Source organism: Scophthalmus maximus, chromosome 3 (genome assembly GCF_022379125.1).
Source record: "Scophthalmus maximus strain ysfricsl-2021 chromosome 3, ASM2237912v1, whole genome shotgun sequence".
NCBI lineage: Eukaryota > Metazoa > Chordata > Actinopteri > Pleuronectiformes > Scophthalmidae > Scophthalmus > Scophthalmus maximus.
In genome coordinates this window covers 10,887,501-10,910,000 of record NC_061517.1, presented here as the reverse complement: position 1 = coordinate 10,910,000, position 22,500 = coordinate 10,887,501, and the positions used below count along the sequence as shown (strand labels likewise).

Genomic DNA, 22,500 nt, shown 5'->3' with positions numbered 1-22,500 from the left:
GTGTGTGTGTGTGTGTGTGTGTGTGTGTGTGTGTGTGTGTGTGTGTGTGTGTGTGTGTGTGTGTGTGTGTGTGTGTGTGTGTGTGTGTGTGTGTGTGTGTGTGGGGGGGGGGATGTGTGATGGTCCCAATCTGCTGCCAAGGGTGGGTGATGTCTGAGGCGTTTTAGTGTAACAGTGTGTCAGTGAGGGGGAGACGGCTGCAGATTAGATTTAGCGTTGGGAAAATTGAATAGCTGTCAGGTTTGGTTCAGCATGGCTAGCGATGAGGTGAGGGGAAGAGGGTGTGTGTGTGTGTAGGGGTGTGCACCGGTGACTGTCCCTGCCTCCCATAACCTCCCCAACCCTCCCATCCCTCCTTCTGTTTTTCTCCGTCTCTTATTCTCATTGACCGAAGCATGATCTTGCTAAATTTGATTCCTCCGCTGCTCGTAGAGGGGGAGGGACGAGGATGAGGGGTGTGTGTGTGTGTGTGTGTGTGTGTGTGTGTGTGTGTGTGTGTGTGTGTGTGTGTGTGTGTGTGTGTGTGTGTGTGTGTGTGTGTGTGTGTGTGTGTGTGTGTGTGTGTGTGTGTGTGTGTGTGTGTGTGTGTGTGTGTGTGTGTGTGTGTGTGTGTGTGTGTGAGAGAGAAAGGGAGGGAAGGGAAAACGACGGAGGGATGCCGTGTCACAGAGTTAATTACAACGTTTGCAGGCGAGAGTTTAGCCTGTGCTTCTTTCCTCTCATGTCCTATAGTGGGCCAGCCTTAGCCAACACAGCCACTCACTCCTACTGTAATTAGTGCTTTGTTGGTGAGAGAAGCTACAGTGAATCAAACACCCCGGCTCTACTGTAGAGAGCTCAGGAGCAGAGAGCGAGGCCCTTCGCTGCCAGATTAAAGAACTGAAATTCTTAAAGAGCACAAGGTGCCAATGCTGAATTTGTGGCCCTAGAAAATCAAGCATCTTCTGATGACTTTGTTGTGCAAGTTAACGTCATTGATTTATCCCCCCCAATTCTTCTGACGAAGTTCATTTGTCAATGTGTGGAAAAGTGTTTGATTAATTGGTTAATCTATGATTGTGAGGAAGCTTATTTTAGTGTTCCCTCCCTTCCCGATGCCTAAAGTTTCTGCAGAAGACGCGCATACTTGCACAACGTTTGCATACAGTGCAACACCTTGCACGCTCTGTGCCGCTGGGATGATGAATGTGAACATTGAAGATAAATATCCACTGTCATCCATCATTGGCTGCTCAGGTCTGGCTCTGCCTCTGTTAGCCTGCAGATAAAGAGCATCTCACTGTGGCTGCACTGGACATTTATGGACACGCGGCTACAAGCACGCACGCACGCACGCACACACACACACTTTTACAGATTTCTGTAATTATGACAGATTGTTCGCCTGCTGTGCTCCAGACTCAACCGGCATGCAGGGAGTAAACATTAGCAAACTTGGCAAAGGGGCGGGACTACCTACTATTAGGCACATTAACGTGTGTGGCATTGTGTGAAGGGCTGTCTGCGACTCGCTGCTGTCCACATCAATCATCCTGCCGGTTGTTTGGGTCCACCCTGAGTGGTGTCGGTTAAGATTGCTCGAATAAAGTAATACGATATGAGGAAGGACATTGAGCCCATTACAGTTGCTCCATCAATCACAATAATATATGCCTCCATATATACATATATATATATTTCATTCTCATTTGTGCTCAGAATCAAAGATAAACTGCCACTCTTTCTCTCTTCTATTTCCCCTCACCTCATCTCTCTACCCATCTGTTATCCTCCACCTTTCTGTGAACTTTTCCCTCTGTCAATATTTTCGCCCATATGTTTTTGCATCCTTCCCCAGTTATTCTTTTTTTTTTTTCATACCTTCTCTCTCTTTCTCTCCTCCTCTCCCTCCATCCCTCCCCTTTTAATAATGGATAGGATGCAGCTAAAGAATACATGGGAGGGGATCTTGGGACACGCCGGAGTTCAGAGCAAGTGATGGTGCCCACACCCGCAAAAATAGTTCTGCTGCCCCAGCAAAATGTCATGCACCCACTGCACTCTGGATATGAGTCCCAAGTCACACCCTCTGCCTCGACATCAACTCTTCCATCATACACACACACAAAAACCCCCACACACACACACACACACACACACACACACACACACATACACACACATGCACACACTTACTGTACTTTGCGTGGCCCCGCACTGCTTCCCATTCGCGGAAAACTTCCCATAGACCTCGAGCGCTGCCAAATCCAGCTCAGTGGGACAACAGTGGCACCTCCTCTTGGTGACCTTCACCTGCACTTGCCATCATCTCACACAAACACACACTTGCTAATGCAGTGTGGAGGAATACAGTCGTGCATTAACAACAATGAGAAAACCACACATCAGTACACACGTGCACTTTGGTTACCCTTTCTTTATTGCACACTGGAGATCTCACAGTAAACACACGTGACTAAAACATTTCTCAGTGTGTGCTTATTTATTTTATTTCATCTGTGTCTCTGTTGCATGCCATCTTATGCATTTGCTGGCAAGAGGCCTGCGCTGGATAGTGTGCAGATCACTGAGGAAATGCTGAGCACCGAGTAAGTGACAAACGATTACTTAGACACAAAGGATCGGTACGGATCAATGTTGTGCAGTATTGATTTCACGGGGTTGTTGGACTGTGCAGTAACATAGACTGATACTCTTTGAAAGGTGAGAGGGCCACAGTTAATTCACATAGAGGGATTTTTGCTTTTTAAATCAGAGTCAGTTCTGTTCTTAGACACACTTTAGCATTTTGGCCGGTGCCATCGTGGTGTTGGTACCAGAAGTAACCATGTTCTGAGGAGCGGGGGGTTGAGAGGTAACTGAGAGCTCATCCACTGCAGTACTAACTGTCAATCATGCTGAGCCACGCCCCAATGCATACTGTGTTCTGTCGTCTATTTCACTATAAATGGGACCATCATTTACAAAATGAACGTCATGCTGTTTTAGGGAAGACTTGAAACTAGGGATTGAGGCCATAAACTCATCAGGGAAATGTTCACTGACAAACAATAAATAAAGTGACAAGTAGAGTCATTTTCTCATAGACTTCTATAGAAACCATTGGGAGTCGCCCTCTACTGGTAATTCGAGAGAATACAGGAACCAGGAGCTCCCGTATTGGCTTCACTTTCTGGACCTCGTGACTACGTCCTTTTTTATATGCAGTCTGTGGTATGATGCATACACTCTTTAGAATTGGTTCATTTACCATTGACCAGTACAATGCAGCAATCTTTTTCATATGCTTTATAGTTTAGTTATTGTCGCCCCCCCCCCCCCCCCCCCCCCAAACAGAAGTTGTACAGCAATAGGGGATTTTTTTTTTATGCATGGCTGCAAATTAGATTGTTAACTCTGTTCTCATATCAGATAAGAACATGTGATTACTCATCAACAAACTATATGTCTGCCAACTATAAGAAAGAAATTACCAACTGTTTTTATTGCTGTTACAGAAATAAATAAATATTGCTGATAAACATGGACTCAAAATGCAGTTAATCAGTGTGATCAATGAACTTTCAATCACTGGCTGATGGCCTTGTGAATGTTGAGTTAAACTCCTAACGTCCTTCTGATGTGTTTGGTTGCTGAAAAGGAAGCTGCCGCTTTGAAATCACCGCGTGGGCCGAAGGTTTGCAGCGTTATCACTTTGTTAGATGTTTGTTGGCGAAAAGGAGAAGGTGGAGAAAAGGAAACAGCGTCTGAGTCAGAGTATTTCTTTATCTTGCTAAATGTCATCTTCCCTCTCCACAAACTCCACAGTTGTCAGAAGCACGTGGGAAATGAAACACGTGCAGCCAATCACAGTTTTTGTATTCCCCGCATGGTAGCAGTATATCCCCTCAACACGAATAGTTTAGCTTTACGTGTGAGTCACGTACGCTTTTATTCATTCAGTCAGTTGTTTTCCTGTATACAACTTTTTGTACTGTGGCGACGCAGAACAAAACGTTTTAGTGGGCATCTACAACTCAAACTAATTCAAATTTTCGTTTTTTTACACAATATGCAACGGCACATCACTGTTTACACATCGGTGTAAACAGTGATGCTTTGATGAGTCCTGTGTGGTGTCCAGGGTAACATTGTAAAGTTACTAACCAATTTGGCTGGTGATGAATGAAGCAAATAACACCGCGTCTGTTTGAATCGGCAGGCTGCAGAAGCGATGCGAAGTCAGTGTTGCTAGATTGGTCTGTTTTCCGCCAAGAAATTTGGAGCGGTTTTGTGTGCGTTTTTTTGTTGGAAACGTGATCTTTATCTGGCAACGCTGCTTTTACAACTAATCCTACATTTCCCATGAACACTATGCTGTGACGTGTCATATAGCCATTGGCTACGTGCCATTGGAACGTTAACGTTAGTTAGGAAAGGAGTTAAAAAACCACAAGAGCAAAAGACGAAGGCTGCAGACACAGGGGACAATGAAGATGAAAGAGGAGGGGGAAAAAAGAAACAGGGACTTTGAATTCTAAATGGCTGTCGGGTCGTGAGTGACTCGTATTTGACCAAGAAACGAATCCAATATATATTTTTACCATTTTAATGTCTATCTGCCATCAACGCAAATAAAAACAATAAAAAAAAAATCATAATTTGGTTTATTATCCCTGGAAAAAAATATGGCTTGTGCAAAATCTGATTGGCTGGTAACTTTAAAAATCTACTAGCCTTGTTGGCTGGTGATCAAAAAAGTGAATGTAAAGCCCTGGCGGTGTCAATAGTACAAGCGTTGTTGTGGCGCTTGGACTGATTCCAGCACTCTTACGACTGAGTAACTGCCCTCATTTGAATGCCGCGGCGTTTTTTCAGCAGCGATGTCGACCACACGCGTCCCCACGCCGCTGGCATTTTTTCAAACAGTTACAAAGCAATCGCCGCCTCAGGGTGACGGAAGGGAGATAGAGGGGCGACAGTTTACACCGATGATCTGCACGGCTCCTCAATCTTGGCCCGGTAAGCTCCCGTGAGATGACGCGGAACAGCACCAGAAGATCACGTCGGTGTTAACAGATAACAAGGACTTTTGATTCCTGTAGAATTTCTATTACCTTGAGCCTGAGCTTTCAAGAAATTGGTAATAAATAACTTGAGTTATTTGTTGATGCTGTCTTTGCTTATACTGATATACCCATCACTTTATGAACACATCCTCTTCAATTTATATCTTATGTTGTACACTTACCTCATATCGTCCAATTTAACTTGGTCGTGTCTTCGGATAAATGTTTTGTGGATATCAAACACATTCTTCTCCAGCGCAGGTGGAACGTCTGTATGCTTCATTTCTTTCTCATGCTTTCAAAGTAAACTCAAATGAAACTGTAGTCCGAAAAAGTGTAACTTCCCATAATAAATCTCCACTTGCGAGGACGAATATTGCCTTCATATATCCACCACAATGTTTTGCGCTCTCCTTCCACTTTCACGCTGGCTGCTGCCGGAATCAATTTGAGACTGTGCGAACGTATGGAGTGGAATTGGGAAGCAGCAGGCCACACTGAGCGAGCTGCTAAGCATGAAAAATGTTTCCCAGGACTCGTCTGAAACCGACTGAATACAGGCAACTATGGATAGACTATGGACAATTAATCAGTCCCGTGTGAACAGATTAGCCCTGCTCTCGGTGACTTGGTGAAGTGAATTATGGCCGTGTGTGGAGATGGTAAGGAGGCGGCTGCTGCTGCTTGCACTGACGCCGTAACTTTTGAAAGAGAAACACTTTTCTTTTGCTTCATAAATATATGCTGACATAGACGATGTCAACCTCCGCCCGTCAGGAGATTCTGTGTGAGTGAGTGTGTGTCGGGGGGGGCAAGGCATGTGAGGACATTGAAAGATGGTGGTCATTAGAGAGAGCAGGGATTTTGCACCCAGTCTGAGGGCAATGGTGCATGCCCAACAGACGCAGTGCACCCTGAGACAAACCCCTGAGCGTTGGAACCAGCTATGCCACAAGGCTGTGTGTGTGTGTGTGTGTGTGTGTGTGTGTGTGTGTGTGTGTGTGTGTGTGTGTGTGTGTGTGTGTGTGTGTGTGTGTGTGTGTGTGTGTGTGTGTGTGTGTGTGTGTGTGTGTGTACACACACACACACGTACACAGCTGTTATTCTACTGTTCCTCTCAATAGCCCCCCGGCAAGAGCCTTTAAACACCCTCTCGCTGCACACACACAGCCAGGGGCTGCGGGTGGATGGATTGTGTTAGGGAACTAAATGGTTGAGATGAGTGAGTGGTTTCAATTGTGCTGCTGAGGATGCGCATGAACCAATGATATTTTTTTGGTCTGAGAGTTTTAAAAATCCATGTTGATATTTAATGTAAGGGTTTATAACCGATGTTATTCCTGACACTTTTTATGTTTGGAGGCGGGCAAACCACCATGGTCATCCGGTCTGTCTGTTGGGCACCTTGAGGTTCATGTCCTTCTCATGAATCTCTGTATTGTAATAAATGTTTTCTTTCCCTGACCTTTCATCTGGCTCCCCAGAAATATGGGAAAAGAACACACACATCCAGTAAAAATCATTTTGGATGGGTGCTGCTGGATCAACAAAATATCACAGAGAGTTTGAAAAGTGAGCATCCGCACACTTAAAAGCTCCCGTTAAAGGGTTTTCTTTGACGTATAGAGACATGTGGAGCACAAGCCTCTTCCTCAGTCTCCTGCACAGACAGAACATCAATCAAAGAGATACTATGACATCAAGCATGTTATTAATCACGACACAAGGCGAACATTCAGCTGTCAATTTGTCATTATTGTTTATTAAATGTGGTCAGGTTCCACGTGTGCTTTATAATGACTTACTTCAGATGTGACTTTCTGCAAAGCAGAAATGAAAGGGGAAGTGAATGAACAGTGCTTCCCCTCCCTCAACTTTCATGGCTGTGCCCCACCCCTTAACCTGTAGGGTAGATGCCCCCTGCTCCTGCTGCATGTTTACACACTCTCTTCAAGTGTGTGTGTGTGTGTGTGTGTGTGTGTGTGTGTGTGTGTGTGTGTGTGTGTGTGTGTGTGTGTGTGTGTGTGTGTGTGTGTGTGTGTGTGTGTGTGTGTGTGTGTGTGTGTGTGTGTGTGTGTGTGTGTGTGTGTGTGTGTGTGTGTGTGTGTGTGAGAGTGTGAGAGTGTGTGAGAGAGAGACACACCATGTGGTAGATTTCTAGCGGCTGGCGACTATCCACAGTAAAACTGCTCCCAGCTCACTTCTTAAGGCGCACTTTATTTCTTCTCAGGAGCTGCACTCTTCTCACCCTAAGATTTAGTGGTCTGTCAAATGCGTTCTCCCTGTCCTCCCCATTCATTCATGGTGCATTGATCTGACTATGAGACATCTCTGTGTTATGATCAATACTGTACTCAACCCCGCTGATGTATTGCGTTGTGACGAGTAGAGCAACAATGCAGGTGTGGCCGGTCAGGCAAAATGGTGAATTACTTGTGTTTAAAGGATGTGTTGTTTTAATGTCTGTGTGATGATCATTTACACTCTGTGAGTGTGTGTGTGTGTGTGTGTGTGTGTGTGTGTGTGTGTGTGTGAGCGCCTTACAATCTGCAGTAAGTGTCTCTGTGCCACCAGATACGGCACTCAGACCAACATGCTTTTGAGGCAGGGAGGACAAGCGTGAAATTAATTGTTCCACTTCAACTCCGTCCAGCGCTCCTCTTTTGAGGGAACAATTTGTCGGCTAGCGTACAAGGGAGGGTATGAAAGGAGCAGGCCGTGGCGGCGATTTGGCGTTCCTGGGCGATCCTGTGATCCAGCAGTGATTTCCTGCTGTGGATTTGGGCTGATGCTCCTGTCCCTGTGTTTCACAGGAGGCGGAATGCGACATCAGTCAAAGTGCATTTGTTTCAGACAGTCTCCCACACTCGCCCCCTTTCTCCCTGCACACAGATGCACACTCAGACACTCGCAGTAGTGGCCCAGTGACACGGTGTCAGTAAAACAGAATTAACTTCCACCATGTGATGCCTCCGGGTTCTACCACTGCTCCTTTTCTCTCACCACCTCCTCTCTCCATGTCTCACCAGCCCCGTCGCCCTCCTCCATCCTGAGCTCTGTCAGCTGTAATTACAAACATGGTTTTGGGGAATCAGCGGCCCCTTTATATAAAATAATGACCTTGCACCTGAAAATGTTTCAGGATTATTTGCTATCCCTCTCTGTCGAGGCGAAAGGATGTAAAATTCATAAATGAGCACATACAAGCACCTGCAAATACACTTGGACACTCCATGCAGAGGATCATTAGCCAGTAGTGTCTCTCTGTCCAGCAGGACTTGGTTGAATAATTGAGATTTTTCTTTTTCAACCAATATGAAGTATTTTCTTTCATGAATATAAAATATGCCCTTCATATTGGGAAAAGAGAGAATTGATTTTTCTTTTTTAAATGATCAGGGCTATTTGGAGCAGTGGTATCAGGTGTATTCAACACCTTTATTTAAGAAAAAATGGCAAAACCATCGGGGCCTGGTTCTTCAGGGACGGAATCACAGGGAATGAAATGAGAATCATGAAAAAAAGGAAAAGAACTTCTGCTTTGCATTTGCAATGCATCCGAGAAGGTTGAGTACTGAACAGGGCCGCCTCTGGAAGGTCAGATATGTCAAACTTAAGGACTGTTACTGTAATTAGCCTGATATGGTGGAGTTGTCTTGATTTATGGAAACTAGCCATCGCAATTTGAATGTGACTCTGTTACAGTGTTAATAGTCCCAACTGTCTTATTTCTTATCCAGATCCAGATATCCAGATCAGTACATCAAAGAGTCAGCTTAGTGGGCTTATTGGTCTCCTCATTCCCCGTGTCCTTTGTCACGTGCGCGCACACACACACACACACACACACACACACACACACACACACACACACACAGACACACACAGACACACGCACACACACACACACACACACACACACACACACACTTGTGGTAAGATAAGAAGGCAGAGAAAGCACAAAACAGGACTGTTTTTGTGAAAGAAAACCAAGCCTTACTATAAACACACAAACTTTTAATCAGGGCATTCTTGGCTTCTGTGTCCAACCTCTGCCTCTTCTTTGCTGCTGTGAATTTTCAGCCCAGGAAAACAAATGGACCAAATCAATACAGCTGTTTATATTTTGGCATTTAGTCATTTACAGTCAGTTGTTTCCTAATTTTTTAACTGTTAATATTGAATCACAATTTGCCCCTTCAACATTAAACAATTCATATATGTGAAGAAAAAATGTCATTAATTAAATTATTATGAAATGAGTGAATAATACAAGCATTGTTTATGTTTGTGCCTTTGCACAGATGGTGAAATCGAAACATACATTCTTGTGTGTGTGTGTGTGTGTGTGTGTGTGTGTGTGTGTGTGTGTGTGTGTGTGTGTGTGTGTGTGTGTGTGTGTGTGTGTGTGTGTGTGTGTGTGTGTGTGTGTGTGTGTGTGTGTGTGTGTGTGTGTGTGTGTGTGTGTGTGTGTGAGACAGGCTCAAACAGCTGTAAGATTATGGGAGAGTGGGCCAAGGTAAAGTGGGTGATGCGTAAAATGAGCTGGGATTTGGGGGATTGGGGTTCAGTCTTAGTGTGAAATGAAGTTTTTCCACTTCATTAATCACTTTATTATCAACCCCCAATGAAACCACACACATAGATACTAAATACGTGTCATGTGAATGTCTACACTCTAATACTACATCAAAGAGACAAAACGACTGATGGTCAAGAAAAAATAAAATAAGGACCCAAAAATGGATGTAACCTTCCTGCAAATGCCTGCAAAATGCTTGGTTTAATAGCCTTCCTCTCATGCTTTCTGTATCTTTGTGATCTATAATATCTGTGTTTGCATGTGTGTGCATGCAGCATTCCACATGTAGTTGTTTCTTTGTGCCTATACTGTAAGTGCAGCCTGGATAGAGGGACGGATTCTAGCTTTTAACCCAGAGCAAACTGTGTAGGGGAGAGATTAACTGCATCAGCTCATTCGTGTGATGCACCAAAGCAGAGCAGGTGAGGGGGTTAGAAAAAGAGAAGGGATGGAGTCACCATAGACTGCAGAATACGTGTCGCCACGGCACTGATTGTTTTTGACCTCAACACAGCTGAAAACACTCTTTTTTAGAGGACTCGGGAGGAAGCTTTGGGATGTAACTCGCATGGTGGGGGGAAGTTCATTTGTGTCTCGCCTGCAACTAGTTTCGTTTATGGGTCGACACAATTATTTTGGCTTAGAGGAGCACAGTTTGTTAATCAAGCTCTCGCTGATCAATGGAGCTGTTATGCACGGAAGAGGTCTAGACTTTAAGGCTGTAAGTGTAACTGGGTATTGTCCGAACACGCACACACACACACACACCCACTCACACCCCTAAACTTCTGTAGGTCACATGGTGTAATTACTGTAATGTCATTATTGCTTGCTGACTAAAAAGGAAACACCTTTCTTGAAAATAGGCTGCTGTTGTGTATTTTGACGGTGCCTTAAGAAATTACAAATGAAAGTGCAACTTACCTTCATTATACTGGAGTGGTCGCAGAATTCTCAAAGACCGATTTTTTGCCAGACCCCAATATGAGTCTCCGGAAAGGTCACAGCGGGCGAGTGGGCGTGTTGACGACTGTAAACTAAAACCCTGCTCTCTGCAGCAGAGTTATTGTCATGTCCTGCCCGCTGTCCTGCTGCAGCAGCCCTGAAGCTGGAAGACTGTCTTCTCTGTCTGGCAGAAGGACACTGCAACACAGGAGCTAGACTCGCACTCCTCTGGTTGTCTTCTCCGACACTTCACTGCTGAAGCCCCCTCGTAGAAGCTCTCCCCTCCCCTCTCCCGGGAAATGGCGGTTGGATGTATGTCAGTTGGCTTTCCCGTTATGATGATGTGATGCGAAGAGGATAGCTCCAGGCTAATTGGGCCCGCTCCGCTCTGGTCAGCCTGACTGAACATAGCGCTGCAGACAGCCTGTGGTCAGCCGGACCCTCTCAGCCTCTCACCGACCACACAAATGTGATCACAAACACATAAACACTTCGGCTTCAGGCTGTGGGCGCTATGTGCTTTCCTTATGGCTGGCCCACTTTCATGGACAAGGATCCAGTGGAGCCGTGGACGAGACAGAATTAGAAAAAAAGTTTAAATAGGAAAGTCTTGGGAACAATCTCAAGAAAGAATAATCCATGAGTGTGTCCATGGAGTCAGCCCGTTCATTTTTATAATTAGCAAAAGAAGTGGGAGCAGTAGAGGAGAAAAGACATGAAAGAGGAAAACGGGGAAACGCATTTCAACTGGAGGGAAGCGGAAGCTCGGGTGAGACAGTAACGGGAGAGGGGACAAAAAGGAAATTGGTGAAGACACCAGTCAAGGCCAGTTCAGGTTTGAGCAGCCGCTGGCCTGACGGCTTCGCCAGAGCCCGCCAGGAAGCAGGGTTGGCTTAAGAGCTGGATTTTCTGCCTGTCTGACGTATGCTGCTGAAGGATTTGGCTTCTGAGTCATCAGCCAGTCACTTTGATTGGCCACAGACTGTGTTACTCCGGGCAGAAATTAATTAGCGGCGATGCTGTTGGGTGAGGGTATAATGTTTGTGTGAGAAAAACGGAACAGGTCTGAAGACGGCGCGTCTAAAAGAATGTTGAGGAAATCTTTCTTTCCTTCTTTCTTTGCGTCTGATCCAATATTTGCCATATGTGAACAACAGAAGCATTTTCTTGGAGGCTGCGCTGTGGCTCCCGGAGAGAATTTTTAATACCAATCACGGTTTGGGCCATGGCATGCAAATGAATCTGGCAGCGGTGGCAGCACTCCGGCAGCGTTTCAAAGACACACAGAATGCTCAGTGTCATGGCTGTGAACAGAGCGTCGACGCCACGTTACGGAGATAGAGATGAAACAGTGAGTGTTTCCCTTTATAACCCCGATTCTGTTCAGCGCTCGCCGGCTTCTCACCACCAGCTCTATGCTGTTCTCGCTCGCTGCTCCACCGGAAGGGGAACTTTCACCCCACCACGCTTACATTGTACTTTAAGTGTGACACTCGTCACCTCAAAATGTACCTTGAGGAATATGCCACTTTTTTCCTTAAAATCACATAATAAAAAAAAAGAATTGTTTTTCTTCCCTTTTTTTCCAATTAGTTCCCGTGATCCTTCTGGCATCGCTGGAACACTGCACCTTTAGGCTCTGGTCTTTAAACTCCTTATAATTGGTTGCTTGTAAATGATGAATGTGTAGCTATCAACCGATTTGAAATTGATCCTTTTACTTTGCAATGGTGCGAGTCATTCTTCATACTGTGTTCGTCATGAAATATTTATCTAAATGGAAATGTAGTGATTTTAACCTGCTCACGGCTATTTGTGTCCGTCTGCATCTCTGCAAATACAGATAGTATTTCACACCACCCTCTGACCTTCCCACTCCAATATCAGCTGGCTGTTTTTTCTGGGTGTTTATCTCATCTGTCTTCCTATTCCTCCACTTACTGCTTTCTCTTCTCACCCTTAACATCTGCCAGTTCTTCTTTAATCCATAACCCTCTTTGCCTCTTGAGTCTCTAGTATTTGCTCTTCCCATCACAGTCGTTTTTCTCTTCATCTTTTTCCATTTCTCTTTTGGTTTTTCCCTTTACCTCTCTTTTGCTTTATCATCCCGCAAGCAAATGCAATTGAGCCCATATTTTCACACAAACACAAAAAAAGCAAATAATATCTAAATCATCCAATTCATTTATTACAAAATCTATCAAGCAGCCAGTGTCCCTCTGTGTGCTTCGCTGTTTTTCTGTGATCGCGGTCGTTTCAGTGAAACTGCACAATGGACTGACGTGTCTCAAGAGTCAGTCTCTCAAGTGACGGGCCATTTTGCACAGTCTCCCTCCGCCATTTGTCATCTTCAGCTACGACTAAGATCCCATGCTTATTAAAAGTTTTACTATGAGCCAGAAAACATATTCTCTCTGTTTGCCGATGTCCTGGAGTTTTTCAGATGATTGCTTAAATCCCCAAACTACTGCCTGAGTGTCTGATGCTGTCCCCATTACCCCCTTCCCGGTGTGATCTCTCTCTGCTCACCCTGCTGCTCATTTGTGTCGCTGTGCACGTGCAGCTAAGAGCGTGCATCTAAGCAGGTTGGCATAACATGAGAGAGAGGGGACGCTATTTGATAAGGCGGTAATCTTCTGTTAAATCCCCCCAGAGTGAAACACAGCCGCCTGCAGCTTTGCACATTTTTAAAAAATGATTTTCTTTTCTACTTCTTCCCCTTATTTTCTGTACAATTATACCCCTCACCTAGATCAGTTCTGTGTGTGTGTGTGTGTGTGTGTGTGTGTGTGTGTGTGTGTGTGTGTGTGTGTGGGGCATGTATGGGCGTGGAATTAGTGAGACTTAATGTCACTGTCCCCTGGTTAAGGCGCTGGTTAAGCTAAGCATCCCTGGCTTTATAGCAGAATAATGTGATGTAAGTGTCGTGCAGATACTGAGGGCAGCTGTGTGTCACCGGCGCTTCATGGTAAAACTTGAAGGTGGCTGATAATTCTTTTGGCTGAGCTGATTTGGTTTTCGTTTATATGTAGATTAGTTTGGAGAAGCACCCCCATACTTTGTGGCATTGCTGCTAGTCTCCTCATTGTATATTATAATTTTGTTTCTCTGTGCTCTAATTCATAGAGACCCCGGCGGTGCCGAGGTTAGCACTGTCGCCTCGCTGCAAGCTTTTCTCCGAGTACTCCTGCTTCCCCCCCAAGGTCCAAAGACATGTAACATAGGTTCACTGGAGACTCTAAAATTACCCGTAGGTGTGGATGTGAGCTCGAATGTTTGTTTTGACCAGGAGATACGCTGGTGACCTGTCCAGGGTGTATCCCGCCTCTCGCCCAATGTCAGCTGGGATTGGCTCCAACCCCCATCGACCCTCAAGAGCTGAGCGGTATAGATAATGGATGGGTGGATGGCTGTGCTATGATTTAATCACCGCTACTTCTGGCTACCCTTTACAGACAACACCTACATGATTTGTGATAATGAATTTGACTTGTCTTAACTTAGCGTAGAATGCTTTTATAACCGTTTAACTCAAGACTGCAAACAGTTAGGATATGTCATTATCATATTTGCTTCATCGCCTTGCTTTGCCTGTGAAATATGTGACTCTGCAGTATATTGGACACCGGACATCGGCAGGCTCGCAATGTGAAATGCATTCCGTGAACTGCGTAGCAAAGTATGACATGCTTTCTTTCAGAATGCCTTGAAATGTACTGACTTGAACTATGGCACCGATAACCTTTGTTTTTTTCTTTCAGAAATACAAGGAGTTTGAGCGAGCGGTGCGCGTGGACGAGATTGATGGGCTGCGGCTGGTGAAGCGACTGGCAGAGGACATGGAGGAGATGTTTCACAAGAAAGCACAGGCGATGAAGGTACTTGTTCCTGTGACTGACTCCTCATCCGAAACACTAAACCGAAGCTTTATTTAGAATGTTGATTGATGTTTTTCTATTTTCATTTTATTTTATATCCTTTTCTATTCAGTTATACTCGTTATTACTACATTCCAAAAAAAAAGGAAATACATAATTTACTGTTCTGCACTGGCACATCAATTCCCAGAGAGGCTAGAAATCCAAAAGTAAAGGCACAGGACTGAGCCCAATGAAATTACTTGGTAATGTGCTTATTTCTGACCACTCAGCTGACCATATTGGATGTCTGAAGAAGTGCTGTAGTGTCACATTGCGCGAGTGAAACCAGACACTTCTTGAGCGTGGTGTGTGTGTGTGTGAGAGAGAGAGAGATATGTGAAAGAGTGGGTGTCGGGCATGAGGTGTCAGACATAAAGAGGCTGTGATCCACTCGACGGCGCCTGTGTCACTTCACTGATCTGCTCAGACCAAACATCAGTATTTGGATCTGTATCCTACAGTAAAACGACAATGTTAATATCGCTTGCAGTTATGTTGCTGGAATTGCGCTCATCTGTGGAATTCTGTTTTCGAATTCTAGTGTCAACATGATTTAAGTGTTGAGGAACACATCCAGTTTCCGATGGTACATTGTTCTCTCTCTGACCATGGAAAAGACCGTGAAACTCACTGGAAATCGTCCTTATATTAGTCCATAACTGTACATATTTAAACAAACTGGGTTGCTGGGATAAGTGTGCAGGGTTAATGCGTCACCCAGCAAGTTAACTTGGACAGCTAACTGTCTGTGTTTACTGTCAGAATCAAGTGTTAATGCTAAAACCATGTTTATTTGGAAAGCTGTAGGAGGTTAGACACGCCTATCTCAATAAAAGGTTCCTATCCTTGCATCCTTGTTTCCCTGAATCTCTACAACTGAGGCAAGAGCAAAAGTTAGCACAAGCCATAGAGGCACAACAGCTCCATTTGTGGGAAATAAGCCAGGCAGAAATAAACCAGAAATATCTCTTGACTATACGTGTTGTGGATAACACTTGTAACTTTGCATGCAGGACTCTCGCTAATTTTGACTTAATGTTATTATTGTATATATAGCTCTACTTTCTACAGTTGGCATGCTTCATGAATCCCTGTTGATGGTACATGAATGTGTAACAGCACACTTATCATATAGCATGTCCGCAGATGCAGATGTTTATGTGTTTGTGTTGTAACGGAGGCAGTTCAGGACGTGTCCACCGTCTCCCTGGCTGCGGCTCCAGCTCCAGGTGATAGATCCTATCAGGACAACATGGCGCTGTTCACAGAAATTGGATTTCTGGTCCAGGGACACAAGCTGCAAGGAACGTGAGGGAGGGAGGGAGGTTGAGAGAGAGAGAGAGAGAGAGAGAGAGAGAGAGAGAGAGCGGCACCGATAGTGACAAACAATTACTGTGATTTAGTTTTGCTTGTGCATGTGTTATGATACCTTTGCCCATTCGAATTACAGGACTACGCCTGTTTCACAGTGGTACATTTGTTTTGAAAACACCAACATCACCACCCGTCCACATGCAAAACTGTCCTAACTAGTTCAACTACTATTTATAGAAGATTAAGTATTTTATGCCAATATTAGTCATCTGGTCTTAATTAAATATTGTCATTGGTTGTGTTATTAATAATAATGAAAATAATTTACTAATTAAACCAAGCTATATGCTTTCTAAAAAACCTTTTTTTGTTACTGTCTGATAAACTTAATTTATCGCAAGCGTAATTTTTCATTGAGCAGGGACATTAGATGTATTGAGTCCAGTAGCGTAGCTCTCTGTGGGCAGTTAAACCCCCTGGAGATGGGAGGGCTTGGTTTGCTAATGGCTCCTGTAGAGCCGCCCGCCTCGATGATGGAGGCCTGATAATTGTACATGTCAGGGGAGGGTTGGTCCGATGGCTGACAGTCATCATGGTGTCGAGCCCGCAAAAGTCATGATCAACACCCCCTCCATGGCCCTGACACACACACACACACACACACACACACACACACACACACACACACACACACACACACACACACACACACAGACACACACACACACACACACACACACACACACACAGAGGGTTCTCTTAGTCGTGTCTTTTTTGTTCATCAAACCAGGCTCATCCACTTGTAGTCAGACAAGAATCACACTTCATATCCTTGTCATCGTATATAATTCATTTCTCTTAAATGTGTTTATTATAAAAACTGAAATAAGACAGCTGTAGACTAGTTGATCTCATACACCTTCATTTGTAGGAGGTTTTTGATACAAATGTTCGGAAATTGAAATTCTGTTAATTGATTAATTGATATGATATGAATGAAGGTTAATTTTTTGAGAATTTGACAATCGACGCAAAACACTAGCACCTTTGGATGTGTTGAAACTGCAGAAAGCAGTCGTTTGTCTTGTGGTTGCTCAGTGGTGTTACACAGTGGCGGTGCTTCTCCAACAAACTATCTTTGACAAGAGCGCACACAGACTGACAACATACAAATGTAACTTAGGCCTGCCATCAAGTCAATAAGATACAGCTCCTACGACGAACCACCACCAGCACGTGAATTGTTTTAACCGGTCACATCAACGGCCTTAAATAAGAATAAAGTATTAAGTACTGGATAAGGTATTGCTAATGCCAATGATTGTAAAATAATATACTTTGTCATATAAAAGTTATTGGGGTTGATATGAAGTTGAGGGGGAAACCTGGTCATTGGCAGAATTGTACTTTCACAAAGGCTTGAAAGTATTGGGAGGAAGAGAAAAAGAAATGTAAGTAATAGGAAAGAAATTTGAAGAAAGAGGAGAAGTAAAAAAAAAAGGCCCCATTCACACGTTTATGGAGCAGTTAAACCTTGCCAGCTGTTATCGTGATTCCAGATCAGCTACAACCTTCTCATTTTCAGTGCCGACAATGAGCCTTGTGATGAATTGTTAGTGATGAGCCTTGGCTCTCTTCTTCTCCATCCTTCTCCAGTTTCTCTAAGCTTAAGTCACCGAAACTCCGTTCTGTCTGGCCCAGCGTGCACTCCTGCAGCTGTCCTCAGGTGTCCCTCTCTCCTTTCTCTGTCTCTCCACCCTCTGCTCTACCTCCTTCCATTCCTCCGCTTTTTTTTGCCAAAGTATATGTGGCGCTTCAGCGATTCAATTTCCGTGCAGGCGCTCCCCTCTGTCCGTCAACGTGGCTTTATCTCCCCGTCTCCACATCGATTCCCCCCTCTTTATCGCTCGCCGCCACCTGCTGAGAGACGGCAGCTTCCACTGCTGTAGAAAGGATGCGTCTGTAAACGTGCGTGCAGGGATGCTGATGTCGTTCTTCTTAAGTTTGTTTAGGTGGGAAAAAAAGGCGCTCCCATCCTTGTGTGACAAGATAATTCTTTTGATTTGTACAAAGGAAGACGAGAGGTAAACATATTTATAAGATTCATTTATTGCATTCAAGATTCCTGCCGTTCGTGTATTTTGTGTAAGAGGAACAAGGTGACAGAGTGTATTATTTTTGTGTAATTGCATTTAGAACTGGTGTTTGATTGTGTTTATGTCTCTATTCTCTCTCTCTCTTATCGTCTGCACATTATTATGGCAAGCACAGCCTCCTTTCTGTCTGACAGGAAATAGAAACTTGTTGTGTCATTCAGTTGCCTCACCAATTAAATAGCAGGGCCCACTGTCGTTAAGATTGAAAAAGGCCAAATCGCACAATGTTTGATGGTAAACATAAGCCCGCAAAGGACGTTGTTTGTGTGTGTCTCGTTTTGTGCACAGTAAATCCGTGTGTGTGTACATTTATGTTTATTCCTGGGCTCAGCATCTTAGCACACCATTGTTACTTTTTAATTACGATTACCTTAATCTGGTCCTGAGTCAGTGGGATATTATCATTATCATTGACTAGCAGACATCCTCTCCTCTCCTCCTCTCCTCTCCTCTTCTCTTCTCTCCTCTTCTCCTCTCCCGTCCTCTCCTCTCCTGTCCTCTCCTCCTCTCCTCTCCTCTTCTCTCCTCTTCTCCTCTCCCGTCCTCTCCTCTCCTGTCCTCTCCTCCTCTCCTCTCCTCTCCTCTCCTCTCCTCCTCTCCTCTCCCGTCCTCTCCTCCTCTCCTCTTCTCCTCTCCCGTCCTCTCCTCTCCCGTCCTCTCCTCTCCTCTTCTCCTCTCCCGTCCTCTCCTCTCCCGTCCTCTCCTCTCCTCTCCTCCTCTCCTCTCCTCTCCCGTCCTCTCCTCTCCTCTCCTCTCCTCTCCTCTCCTCTCCTCCTCTCCTCTCCTCTCCTCCTCTCCTCTCCTCTCCTCCTCTCCCGTCCTCTCCTCCTCTCCTCTCTCCTCTCCTCTCCCGTCCTCTCCTCCTCTCCTCTCCTCTCCTCCTCTCCTCTCCTCTCCCGTCCTCTCCTCCTCTCCTCTCCTCTCCATTCCTCTCCTCTCCTCTCCTCTCCGCTCCCGTCCTCTCCTCTCCTCTCCTGGAAAAGCCTAGTCGGCTGGCTGAAAATGGCAGCAACAGCGGACGGTTTAAGAAACAGTGAACATGTTGTTATCAAAGTTGAGAGGCATGGAACTATTGTAATGCCCTCTTTGAAGTCAAGCACGGCTGTGTTTCATGTGACAAATGCACTTCAAAGCGGAGTGGAGGCCTCGCTGCGAGGGCCGTTTCTCCTGTAATGGCATGCAGTCGCTTCTCTGTACCTGCTGATATCATTTACCTGTGGCAGCTACACCTCTGTAGTCCTCCACGTGATCGCCAGTGTAGAGCAGAGGAAGTGTGTGTAGGTGTATGTTAAAAATACAAGGCACACTCACACACACACACACACACACACACAGGACTTTTAATGACATTTTCGCTGCCAGCAGAAAGCCTTCTATGAACACTAATTTTCATTTCCTGACATGCACAGTGAATTTCAAAGAGGAATTTAGCATTTCAACAGTGTGCCATAACTCGTCATCTGTAGGAGGACGCTTTGAATGAAGATGCGCTTCCTCGTATTTGCTGGAAATCATCAAGAGTTGCTGGTTTATTACAATGTCTGTCGATTTTCGTGCTTATGAGTCATGTCTGTCTCACCTCCAAGTTTGCCGTTATGTGAGTATTAGGGGTCGAGTGCATCAGCAATGATGGCTACCAATGACAAGGCAGAGCCAACCAGTAGATGTCAGGGCCGGACAGGACAGCGACTGTCTCTTCCTCTTTCTCCTCGTCTTCTGTGGTTTTTCTGTCTCAGAGTCAAGTGTTTTCTACAATGATGAAATGAGGATGTGTAGCTGGAGGGATGGGAGAGGTAAATGTCAAGAAAGTCAAAAGTTCAAGTCTTAGCTTGAGATGAAAAGTGAAGAAAGTGTGAAGAAAGGGGAAATATGAGAAGGCGGGCAGGCCTGGATTAAGCACTTCATATTCCCTTTCAGTCAGCAGAACTGCTGAGAACTTGTCAAGTATTGATTATCGGGATGTGATGTTTCAAAGCGCACCACTCCCCTCCCTCTCTCTGCCTCTCCCTCGATCTGTATCTTTCCCTCCACCACCCTGTGTCTGCTTGGCTCGTGTCCAATGTAAATGTGCAAAACAGAGGAAACAAAGTGTCACTGAGCACTTTTCCGTTTTGTTGATGCTGCAACTCTTCCTGGCCTGGTTCGACAATATTAATTGCTGTCCCCAGTGCTATTGATGGGGCGACCCCGAGCCAGTCTTGCTCAGCCCAGATCAGGCCTCTGGCAGAGCCAAGACCCGTCGGACCTGCCCTGATCCAGTAGGCCAAGGCTTACTTAGCATTTCCTCTTGCATCTGAGGAAAACGCTATAGATCTGGCCAATTAGAGTAATGCCAGGTTTTTCAAGTGTGAAGAAGAAAAAGACAAAAAGCTATTTTCTACACATGCAGACGGGGCTGATACATGTTGCTGATCTTGATTGATTTTGGTCACTCGTGGTAATTTGAGCATTAAACAGCAACTCTGCGAGTCTCAGGATAAAATGTTCACATCTCTTAACCAAATTATAACCCCAAAAGAAACACAGAAAAGTTCAGTTTGTACACATGCATACTGAACCAACAGCACGCAGCACCTCTGGGAATGATTTTTTCGGAGTCTTATTCAGAGCGGAAGTCGACTGTGGTCTTGTTCTTGGCTACCTCGGGAGAACATTCTCATTCAGGCCACTGCCCTCCCCTCCTCTTGGTGGAGGAAATGTGCCGAGGCAAATGCTTAATGCACTGCTCAAAAAAAAAGTCCCAACTTCCGCTACCAGTCAATAATGTATGTGGCCCCCAAACCACCCCTCCTCCGCTTCTCTGGCAGCAGTTGTTAGCACAGATCAGCTGTATGACAGCCCCTCGCTAACTTCCACAGCTTTAGTGTTGCATTCATAATGGATGGGCATTTGTTAAGGTCAGCGGCTGCAGACATTCAGGAAACCCACAACACAGCAACCGCATGGCAAGAACCACAGCACAATCAAGTTGACAGATAATTGAGGGGGTGGGGGTCGTTTATGAAATTTTGAAAGAGTAAACAAGCGGAGTCCGTTGTCAGGCAAATGCTAATCACAGGATGTCAGATAATGAAAAGGGTAAGTGATGACTGCAAATGTCAGAGAAGTGGACTGGACGCTTGGAAGGACAAATGATCAAATGTGAACAGATTGTGTTTTCATTTATCAGACTTTGCTTTCTATTTTAAATAAATTCCATTGGTGGTGAATTCCTTCATAGGCATCGTCTTCTGAGTGTGTAGCCTATATGGCAAACATGACAGATTATAGAAATTACTGGCAAAAGCGAGATGTGCACTTGTTAACTCAACATATCTTTTCTTTGGTTTAGGATACAGACAAATTGAAAAAAAAAGAGGCAATTTAGGAGAAAATGGAGCCTCACCCACACCAGAACCAGTTGGGTCGGGTCTAGTGAGGTTTGTGTTCGGAGTCTGCAGGGAACACAGAAGCACATCACGGATCTGTAATCGGGTAGACATGCAGACTCTTCTCCTAGTGCTAACAAATATTAACCAATTACCACGGCGCGTCTTGTTAGCTCTGTGCGTTCAGTTTTTACCATGTCATCTGAAGGCTTGTGAACACGTACATTTTTGTTAGAGCGTGTGTGTGTGTGTGTGTGTGTGTGTGTGTGTGTGTGTGTGTGTGTGTGTGTGTGTGTGTGTGTGTGTGTGTGTGTGTGTGTGTGTGTGTGTGTGTGTGTGTGTGTGTGTGTGTGTGTGTGTGTGTGTGTGTGTGTGTGTGTGTGTGTGTGTGTGTGTGTGTGTGTTGTCAGGGAGGCAGCAGGGTCTGCCTCTCCGACTGTGTCAGTTTAATTAGAGCTGTCGTCCTGTACCGAGCCTGGACGGAACGACTTGAGAAGAAAAGTAATTTCCTCCATCTTTTTTTTATAAGCTGCATCGTACAGTTTGGCAGGACCACCTATTGATAAGAAGACGTGGTAGGCTCATTTGCATATATGAGGTGGGCCACTCACTGACGCACTCGCGTATGCACCCAGCAAAACAACACACACACACACACACACACACACACACACACGGAGACACACACAACTGGAATGTACGTCCTGGTGATATGTTTGAATTGAAATTCACAGGGGTGAGTAGTGCCTACTTATCTCCAATCAGTTTTTTTCCAATTGAAAATCTCCCTGTTACCGAGTTATTTTTACCCGGGAGCTTTAATTCTGCATGGTAAACTACACTACATGAATAACATGTCAGAATAGATAATCCGCAGGTCGGAATCAAGTGTTTACATTTTCAGTAGCGTGTAGCAGAGATCAATTATTGGCCATATGTGCACCATATAAGAATAAATTCCATGAGATGATGTAATGCTGTGCAATACTTCAAGCTTGTTTTTGTGTGTATGCATATGTGTACAATATGACACGTTAATAGGCTTAATTTTGAACATACTGCTGTGCCACATTTCCGCTGTTCTCAGGTCCATTAAGATTTCATCACACTTGCATACACTCACGTTCAATGACTGAAATTTACAAAACTGGCTCCAAGACAGAAAAG

General features: G+C 44.9%; 1 protein-coding gene across 4 annotated transcripts in view; it reads left to right on the top strand.

Moving 5' to 3' along the window:
• Positions 1-22,500, top strand: part of cacna2d3a (calcium channel, voltage-dependent, alpha 2/delta subunit 3a) — a 113,120-nt gene that overhangs the window by 15,851 nt on the left and 74,769 nt on the right. For all 4 annotated transcript variants that reach the window (XR_007030501.1, XM_035645641.2, XM_047331159.1 and 1 more), the window contains exon 3: positions 14,337-14,453. Coding sequence is in view for 3 of the 4 variants with exons in the window: in XM_035645641.2 (XP_035501534.1) it covers positions 14,337-14,453 (117 nt within the window). In the remaining variant the exon portion in view is untranslated. The remainder of the gene's footprint in view (positions 1-14,336; positions 14,454-22,500) is intronic.